The 10,334-nt window shown below is 54.7% G+C and overlaps 2 protein-coding genes across 2 annotated transcripts; both read left to right on the plus strand.

Annotated features, from left to right (window-relative positions):
- Positions 1-1,112: 1,112 nt before the first annotated feature.
- PG998_005782 (glycosyl hydrolase family 61-domain-containing protein) lies at positions 1,113-2,153 on the plus strand (the record flags this gene model as incomplete). The annotated part of the gene is made up of 1 exon (XM_066872600.1): positions 1,113-2,153. One exon carries the CDS (start codon positions 1,113-1,115, stop codon positions 2,151-2,153), a length of 1,041 nt encoding a protein of 346 aa, XP_066732697.1.
- A 6,064-nt stretch (positions 2,154-8,217) lies between these two features.
- Positions 8,218-8,841, plus strand: PG998_005783 (Allergen Fus c 3; the record flags this gene model as incomplete). The annotated part of the gene is made up of 1 exon (XM_066872601.1): positions 8,218-8,841. One exon carries the CDS (start codon positions 8,218-8,220, stop codon positions 8,839-8,841), a length of 624 nt encoding a protein of 207 aa, XP_066732698.1.
- Positions 8,842-10,334: the final 1,493 nt, after the last annotated feature.

The following is a 10,334-nucleotide window of genomic DNA, read 5'->3' on the forward strand; positions in this document are numbered from 1 at the left end:
GAACGGTGATGGTTCGAGTAGGGTCTTGGCAGTCTCTTGGCGGCGTTTCGTCGCACTTCAGCCTCTCCACCAACAACGGGATACAACCAATTGGCTTACACGGCCACAGCAGTGACACAGGCGGTTGTGCAAGACGAACCGAGCCTCACGAACCAAATGGCTGGGTTTCTCAGCGGCGTCCAAGCAGATGCCAGGGATGATCCGTCATGTCAATCTGTTCGCGGCGCAAATCGAAACGTGCGTGGCGTCTGATGTGGTACTAGGATTACCGGTCCAACAGCAGCGATCCCCTAGTGGACGTCTTGGGAGCCTCCTCAGACTGACGGCCTCGTCGTGACCCCCAAGGAGATCCATCGTGACCCTTGGCTGGCAAGTTGTTTGGCGGACCAAGTGAACCAAGACACGACGACGATCGTGGACGAGATCTGGTAACATCAGACGATTCAACTCAGTATGAACCAAGAATCCCTATTTCGAGCTAGCGAATACAGACAGCAAGCCTCCGCCAAGCTAGCGGTGACACCCTGTTGTTCGAGCAAAAGCAGAAAGTAATGCGTCAGCCGCCTGGAAAGTAACGGGCGCCGTCTGTACAGTGTCTGATATGGCGGGATTTGCCAGCTCTGAAGCGTCATTGGCAGATATTGGCCCCTTCATCTATCCCGGACGGACAATGCCGCGGTTCCGCCCGGGACCCTCGGCCACACCTGCTTCATCCAAAGTGGAGCATGATGTCCATCTTGAGCCTCATGCTAAAGACAATCTGACTCTGATATCAGGGGGGACAAGATGGGCGGGGGTAGGGGAGGCGTCAAAGCTGCAGCTTGGTTCGATCCGGGGGGTTGCGGCTCAAAGAGGAAGTTGGGTGGTAAGTTGGTTGTGTATAAGTATAACGGGAATCCTCCTGGTCTCACGTTGATTTCTTTTGGCTGTCTCTTCACACGATCTTCTTCATTCTCTCATCCACTTCTTCCCCATTGGCCGTGCCAGTGCCCTTCGTTTCTCTGACGCTTATTGCTCTGCGCCTCTATCTTGACGATATCAACTTACCAAGAGCAAAAGCTTCTTTCACTTGTTCTTTACCATAAACCAACCAGCCAACCACACACATCAAGATGCGTTATTCTATCGTCAATGCTCTGGCCTTCGCCACCACCGTGGCTGCCCATTGCCAGGTCACCGAGATCCAGGTCAACGGCAAGAGCCAGGGCACCGGCTTGAACAAGTACATCCGTTCGCCCCCCAACAACTCGCCCGTCAAGTCCCTGACGACGCCCAACCTGGTCTGCGGCGTCAACGGCGCCAAGGCGGCGCCCTCGTTCGTGGCCGCGGCCGCGGGCGATACCGTCACCTTCGAGTGGATGCACGACAAGAAGGGCGACGACATCATCGACGGCTCCCACAAGGGCCCTATCATCACCTACATCGCCCCTTACACCGAGGACAACGGCGCGGGCGCGATCTGGTCCAAGATCGACGAGGAGGGTCTCACGGGAGGCAAGTGGGCCGTCGATAACCTCATCGCCGCCAAGGGCAAGAAGGACGTCAAGCTGCCCGCCGACCTCAAGGCCGGCAAGTACCTCGTCCGCCAGGAGATCATCGCCCTGCACGAGGCCGACGCTGCCCCCACCGAGAGCGGCCGCGGCGCCCAGTTCTACCCCTCGTGCGCCCAATTCGAGGTGACGGGCACCGGCTCCGCCGTCCCCGACCAGAAGTTCGACATTCAGAGCTACAGCGGCACCGACCCGGGCATCAAGTTCAACATCTACAACAGTCCCACCAGCTACAAGGTCCCCGGCCCGGCCATCTGGTCTGCCGCTGCTTCGGGAGGTGGTGCCGGCGGCGCTGCCCCTGCCGCGCCTGCTGCGCCTAGCTCCCCTGCTGGTGGCAGTGCCGCCCCTAAGCCAACCTCGGCTGCCGGCGGTGGTGCCGCGACTTCTGCCCCCGCTGCTTCCCCTACTACCCTCCTCACTTCCACCAAGGCTGCCGGCGGTGCTTCCCCTACCGCTCCCGCTACCGGCGGCGGCGCTGCCGGCGGCTCCGGCGCTGCCATGTACGCTCAGTGCGGCGGTAACGGCTTCAGCGGCGCTACCAGCTGCGCCGAGGGTACCTGCAAGAAGCAGAACGACTACTACTCCCAGTGCGTCCCCAACTAAATATCGGTTGGTCAAACGAGAGAGGGCAGTAGAAAGGACTAGCTATCTTGGTGTTTGTGTTTATGTTACTTATCTTCTTTTTCTTCTTCAAGTTGTATATATACCTAGGTGCGACGAATGAGAGAGACATCACTGTATCATAAATCCAAACTCATATACTTACATACAAATAAATCGAATAAGGAGCTTCTTCAAAATTGATATTGCATATTGACACGGTTTCTCAATGGTAAAATTCGGTTGCTTTCTTTTGGTTTTGAGAGAGAGAGGGGGGGTTGGGGGGTTTCAACAATACCAAGCTACTACGCGAGTACGTCCTCTGTCCTGATCTTAATGTAGTAAGTAGATACTTGGAAGAGATCATGATCATTTGCTTTGTCTTGCTGCCTACAGGCATAGACCATACCCCTTCTCCTTCCCGCATTTCCCTATCCCTTGGCCATACGCCTTTGACAGCCAGAGGCTCTAGCTAAAAGAGGTAGAGATACAATAGAGATGCACCAGTATTACCGATGCATTGATGAAGGACTTACGTACCATGGATCTGGGTAAATGTTTATGCAATGGGAATCGGACAGGAGAAAGGGGGTTGACTGTGCTGACCACCCAAACCCTCTACAAGTACCGTGGTTCCGCCGGGTTGGGCCAGGGCGTGTTCGATATTGCGGCGCTCGTTATCAAGTAATCATTCTTATATTATCTTGTCATCTACGTACATGGTCGATTCGTGGCCCAACACGGGGATGGTATTGGACGTTTCCCCAAGGGGCGATTGCTCCTGTCTTCACCTAGGTAAGTATGTAGCCAAGCTTTTGTCCGCCCCTGCCGGTGAGAGGACCCGCGTACACGACTACATAATTGGCGGTGAACAGAGCCGAGGAAAGAAGAAACAGGGTCCGGCGATGAAGATGATGATGTGATTGTCAATAAGGCCAAGGATCCACGGGGGAGCTGGCTGGCCGACAATGTGTTTCAGCATCTGGGGTGTAGTCTCTAGCCCGGGGTTGTCAGCACGAACCCGTATCGACTCTGGCTGGTCTGGGCAGACGTGTGACACTGCAGCCGCATGGAATGGGCTGCTGGACAGCAGAATGAGGGGCTAGCCGTGTTGCGTGTTGACGAACTCCGCATATCCAAGCCTGCTGTCTTCATTGGCAGGGGCCGCTAGCTGGCGTACAATGCGTGGCTGGCTATCTCGCAGTAGCGCGTTGGACATCCGGTTTTCGGGGAGCAGGCTAAATGCATACTGTCGAGGACGTGTCTTGCGACTATGTAATGACTTCCTCGAGACACACCAATACATCGCATTGTCCTTCCCTCCGCATGGCCCTACTAGGCCGAGTCCAGAAAAATGGAGTACTGGGAATCGTCCTAGACAGTGTGAGCCAGCTAGTGACACGATTGGTGAAGCCCATGGAGGTTCTGGCGTTGATTTGTTGGCTATTCTGCAAGAACCTTCCGTGATATGTGATATGTAGTGTGGAGTCCTAGGCAGTGATGTATATATGTAGAAAGGCCGTTTCGTTAGTCCTGCCACCGAGCCGCCCCTTTCAGGTGGACTTGTTCGTTGCTTATTTGGGGGTTGGGCGGGGAGACGTGTAGGTGGGAAGCAGGAAGTCTGTCGGTCGGTCGATCCTGTGGTGTGTGTTGGAGAGCACCCTAGTCTCGCGACGGCGGCGATCGAGTGGTGATATGCCCGGACCACGTGCGATTCACGCATTCCCTTCTGCCTACCAATAAATGCTAATTTCCGTTCAATGCGTGACGCTGCAGGGAAGTATAGGGGATGGTGCCTGATCGTAGGGAGGTCGGGTTGGCTTTACATATATCTGCACCCCTCGGCCTCCAGATGCTGAACCCTGAGCGCAGCATTGGAGATGGATATTCATCGCACATGTAAGCAAAGCACCACCGCATACTTTGATTGGCAGCACACCCTGTATTGGCGGTCTCGCAGAACGTGGATAGACATATGGATGGTTGTCTGCGTGAACAAAGCCGCCAATGCGGAGATATGATAGACTATGCGTCGTAAGCACAATGTAGCTTGATTAATAAACTTGCAGGTATATAGGATAATGTATTGGACGTCGATCGGGCCAGCCATACTCTCTCCATGCTCAGCACGCCGCGAACGCCCGGAGCAGTCCGGGGCTGAGACATGAAGAACCCCCAATTTCCCACGAAGCCAGGCGAATCCAGGGGTTTTCAGATCGTCTTCACCCTGCATGAAGCCTGTGGGACGCAACGCTGCTAATGCCGGCACTGTCAAGTCGCGTGGAAAGCAGCAAATCATTCTCTTCTTGTCAATGGTCGTGCGTCGGGCTCAACACACTGCACTGATGAAGGCGCGAGGTGGGCCATTGGAGTTTGAAGAAAAGAATCAAGAGGGTGTCGGTCGCGGCAGGGGGGCTTGGGGGCTGGCGCTCTTCCAATGCCTGGTCCTTCGCCTACCATGGAGAAAGTCGATAATGCCGAGTGAGTGAGTGGCCATTCATCCCAGGCGACAGACCAGGGGCACTCATGGCTACCTTGCCACTTCGCTTAACCGTCCTGGGTTAGGCGGGAAGCATGGCTTGCTTCGTGATGGATTTACACCTTGCCGTACGTAGGCAGGCTGGGAGTGAATACTCTACTCGTCCGGGTTGCCTCCATGCTGCTTGTCGTTGTAATGGAGAGAAGATGCTCAAGCTGAGGCCGGATCGACGCAGACCAAGATACCGGGACGTCAGCAGCACCGTACAAACAAGCATTTGCGACTCGAACGCGTGCGGTCAGTACCGTATTTGGGTCGGGTCGGTTGCTCTGGGAGGCTTCTCACATCATAGAGATAAGCGTAATTGCCGGGCCCTTCGATGAATGCCGGGCGTTATGCATCCTGGTCCGGAGTCCCATCAATGCGACGCCACGGGAGAATACAAAGCCAACATGAATTCGCGCGGCTTGCCTTTATCAGGACCTCTCACCTTGAATAACGCGCCGAGGGGGCGCGTGGTGTCTGTGTGACGTGACAATGACAGGTCCTTTTCAGGTCGCCTGCAGGCTTGTGGCACCCACCGCTCCAAATGTCCCGGGACGCAATAAACACCTACATTAGCTCAACGCGGTGATGGCGTCCAATCAGACCGGAGCTGAAGTCGGACGGAGAATATCCGAGTCGACCCCTCGAGGGGGGCCCTTTTCATGATATAGTCAAGGATGGCGCTTACATACTACCAAGCGGCAGAGGGCCAGAGGGGCCAGAGGGGGCATGGGCAGGGGGCATTGCTGGTGGCGTCGTCACCGAGCTGCCGGGCCTTGCAATGGCCTCCATCCTCAGTAGTTCCCAGAACGTTGGAATACGGGGACGGAACACCCCATGTCGATCCATCTTTATACGCCAGCTCCCGAGTCGAATCCCTCCGGGCTCCGGGCTCCAGGCTGCCAGGCAGAGAGATAGCAAGCCCCGGGTGCAAGGCAGCATGCAATACAATGCGTGCTGAACCAACACCTGGGAGGAAAGCGATTCAGAGGTTCGATTAGCCTACGTTGTAATTAAACAGAAACCAGCCGCCGTATGCATTCCACTAGCAGGGGGCTTGCTTACGGAAAGTAGTGATACACTCACCCGTTACCGGGCTTCTTAGGGACCCCGGCCATCCCAACAACACTACTACTACTTACTTCGCTGCGCTTACGCCAAGGCCGTATCGCAATGGAGATGCATGCACCAGGGCGTCAGGGCGTCAGGGCACCAGGGCACCCAGCACCCAGGCGACGAAGGTGAGCAAGACGACATTGGCTTACGAGCCCATGGTTTGACCTGAATTCCATATCGGTCGCAGTATAGGCTTGCCAACGGGGCCGACGCAAATTGGGCTGCTTACTTGCATCACCATCCTTGTTCTTCCCAGGTCATGTGCCCCGTTGGCTGGGTGCATGGCATCCGAAGGAGGGTGGCCGCCCCTTCGGTTTCGCTGGCCTCGACAACTCTTCGTACTACCAGGGACAGCGCATAGGATGCCTATAAGGTCTCCCACTACGACCCTACTACTGCTAGTCAACCAGACTAGGTGTCGAATGAAGAAGAGCCAGTGGTCGCTATGACACTTGGGGAAAGCTCGAGGCTTCTCACACACCTGCCCAGTATTTTCGCTTATCTTACATCATACAAGGCTGTTACTGCCTCCTCTCCTCGACTTATTCCAACGACAATGGGTGTTGACAGTAGCCTTGTGCGACCTATCCGTCTGCCTCGGTGATTGTTACAAACCGTGAGAACAGCGGTAGACAACCTCGGAACAACCAAGCCCCAATTGGCTCGGGGTTCGTCGGTAGCAAACACCACACGGAGAGATAGCACCCCGGCACTGCCCAATGGCGGACGGGGTCGCGGTGATACTGCTGACCTATGTACCTTATCCTCGGCGTCAAGCTGGAAAAGGCAGACATATTCGTCTATTGGCATATCCTTGTTGCAGATCGAACGATGATTGGATGCCGCCGCTTACCCCAAATGGCAACGTGCGTCTTGCAAAATAGCAGTTATCAACTTGCTAGAACCGAACGAGTAGCATACGTATTGGGGAATCGCATGGGAGCAGCAGGAGAAGGCCCAGAAGCTGAATCGACCCTGGTCGGATGCCGATATCGAGGTCGCGTCGTATCGCGCATCCTGATAGGAAAGTCTCCAGAGCCCCTCTTTGGGGGGGGAGAAAGACCAGTATCCTTGCTAAATAATCGCCGATTGAGATATACTGCGTTGGAAAGCTGCGGCTGCTTCCCACCCTCGTCTATTGGCAAGGGAGGAGGGCCCAGGCATGCAAGCCTACAGGGGGACCCAAGCCGAACTCAAGCCTACATACATACATTAGATACACACACACACACACACACACACACATTACGCACTACACACACACACGTACACAGACACACGGACACACACACACACGTCACACACACACACTACAGACTGCGCACTATACACTATACACTACACACACAAATTCATACACAGCATACACGTGGTAGCAGCAGGGTCGCTTTCCTCATTCCCAGATTTTCGGCCCCTTCCCACACCAGTAACCACAATACGTATTCGCGTACGCTAGGAGAGACTATGCCGTTGTGTTAGATGTGGTCTGGCGGCACAAGAGGCACGATGCGCCGAAGATAACCCCGTAGAAGCGTCAGAGAAGCTCCGAGACAGCCCTATTGGAGACCTGCGCGTAAGTAGCTTACCCCGAGGTCTTAATCCAGTGCCTGCTGCATGACGGCGCACTATTTGTGTCATCTTGCCCCAGAGCCCAGTGGCGGCCCCAGAGTCGAGCGGCCGTCTATAACCAAGTGCTAATGGACAATAAGAAGAAGGCAGGTAGCTGCTCGCCCATGTCTTCTCGGCCTCGCCTTTCTCGAGCGGTTTGTACAAGGTGCTACCATATATCACAGCCGCTGGTTTTGCTATGTCGCCTGGTCTTCTTGGGAACCTGGAAACATATTGCATCGGCAGAAGGTGGTCTGTAATTTATATATATCACACCAATGAGACCTCGTCTGTCCAGGTCTGGATTAACGTCTTAAAACCTGCTGAACCTGAGTCCCAAGAAGACTGATTGCCCCAACTTGTTTCTGTCAACATGGCATACAGAAACCAGCAGGTCTTCGGTAGCTCTTCGAGCTGGTCCTCCGAGGTAAGCCACTTCGACTTCTACCACACCGGCAACATCGAAAGGCCCCGAGCTTCAAAAAGCTCGCCACGAGAATGCTGTACAAGACACCCTGCCTGTACTTGGTGCGGCAACAGGCGTGCGGGGCTTGCTCTTGCCACGAAGCCGACCTTCCCGGAGATCTGAAGCTTTGGAGATGTCCATACTGATTGATGGCCGCATTCCTCGAAGCAGATCCTGGATAGGTTGGGGTAAATTCAACAAATTTCTTTTTGCATGGGACTGATTGAACGGCATAGGCTCCTATATCCACATCAACAGCGCACCCCTATGCATATTCTACTCAAGACGAGGCCGACGGGTCTGGCGTATCCTACACTGCCGGATCGCACTCATGGCAGAACTACCACCACAACATGAATGACAACGACGCGACCAATTTCTCGTATAACACAGCTAGCGACCTGTCCGCGGGCAGCCCACATGGCCTGGATGGCGGCTGGACCTCGTCCGGAAGGGGTTCTCTCTCATATTCCACCACCACTAATGCTTACGATCTGCCTCCGCACCGGCCTTCACTTGTCGAAACAACCAGCTATACGACCTCTACAAGTCCCTACAACCACATAGGAGGTTTGTCGCCCTCGGCATTTCCAAGCGACTCAGCTTCATCGTTGGGTGCCGAGAACAGCACCCGGCATGCCTCGGTACCTAACGCACAGCTCGTAGGCCACTCTCAGAAGCCTTCTTCTTCTTCTTCATCTTCGAGGAAAGCCAAGCGCCAGCTCCCCATGTCTCCAGCAAGCAATGCGTCAACAGCCACGGCAGGCAACAAGTCTAAACTACGAAGTGCCTCCCGTACGTCCAAGAACACGCATCACAACCCGCCCGCGACAGAAGAGGAACGCAAGAACCGGGAGTCACATAATCAAGTGGAGAAGCAGTATCGCAATAGGCTCAACGCCCAGTTTGAGCTGCTGTTAGGGTGCTACCCTCCGAGCTGCGTGCTTCTAGCGAGGACGGCGACAGCAACGAGATGAGCACCGGCGATCGCAAAGTGAGCAAGGCCGAGGTCCTGGAGATGGCCAAACGGCACATATTGTCGCTAGAGGGGCTCTCGAGACAACCGAGGGGAAAGAGACGCGTTACACGATGCCTGGGAGAAACATCGATGGTACTGCCAGTGCGCGGACGGGGGTGGGCATGGCCTGGGGGGAACCGCCGTCTCCCATACGGGCAAAGGGGGTGGCGGGTGAGATGAGCAAGCAAGCAAGCAAACACACCAACAGCGGGAAACGGGGAAATAGCAACAAGGCATGGCATGGCATGGCATGGGCGTTGGCGCAGGTGATCTCTCGACGGTACCCTTCGACCTAGAGCGCGCCCTTGTTCGTATCACTACTCATCTAATATACACGGGATCTGATTTGGCGGCTATATGAATACCGGACAATAAACCCTCCTCCTATCCGACGTTCGCTACCTCGACGATGAAACCGGTGTAGGGAACTTTGGGGGTTCTAAGCCAACCTCGTGGGCCCAACATCTGGTTCGGCATCCATCGCAAAAGGCTGCATATAGTATAAAAGTGACCTGTCGTATACGAGATCACGGTCCCTCTCACAGGGTTGTTTTCTGGTACGGGCCAATTTTATCTTCGCCGCGTACAGCTTATTGACTAGTAATTGGGCCTCATGGGGTTTCAATGGGTGCGTGGTGGTGCTATCTATTCGCGTCGGCTGCAGGACAATCATGTCTGGTTTTGGAATGTACTGCGTTAACGACAAGCAGCAAAGAACGGGCTAGACCAGGAGGTTGCTACACCCAGCAGCACATCACAAGAGTATCGTGGTAATAGCTACATCAAGGATGGCCTATAAACTGGCTCGTCACTTGCCACAGTCCGAAAGAAAGGGGTGTCACGGAGCTCAAAGTTGCGACCGCAATAAAGCGCCCCTCGGATAGTAACAGTAGCCGTCGATAACCCGCACATCCATCTAGGTACCGTACCATGTCAAATGTTGGGAGTGAAAGGAAGGAAGACGGTTCATGGACATAGGGCCGCCAGGATTGGTAGCGCGATGTATGCCGGACCGAGGCCGGCCCCCAATACAACAAGAAGTCAGCCGAAGAACGACAACCGAAAGCCCTTCTGAATTGGAGATTGCGTGGTTGGGCATCGCCGTAAGGCCCCTCCAGACAAACTATTCCAATCAAGAGTTGCTAGTATGTTGCTATGTTAGTTGGCCAGAAGGAGTTTTGCCATTTCCATTTGCTTGCTTGTTGTTGCGCCGCATGGAATCGAGATGAATAAGAGCCCCAAGAAACCTACGCCCAGGTTCGGAAGGGTGAAGCGAAGAAGAAGGGGGTCACGTAGCGCATGATCAAATCAGAGGATCTCCGGGTCTCTTTTTTTTAAGTGACGAGGAAGAGAAAAAGAAACGCAGGTCCAATATGCCATTTCGCAATATACCCATACGGGAGAACCCCATGCAGCACTCGTGAAGTGTGAGTAACACTTGGCAAAGGCCTG

This window comes from Apiospora kogelbergensis (assembly GCF_038363985.1).
Source record: "Apiospora kogelbergensis strain CBS 113332 chromosome Unknown utg000003l_segment0_segment0, whole genome shotgun sequence".
Classification (NCBI taxonomy): Eukaryota; Fungi; Ascomycota; class Sordariomycetes; order Amphisphaeriales; family Apiosporaceae; genus Apiospora; species Apiospora kogelbergensis.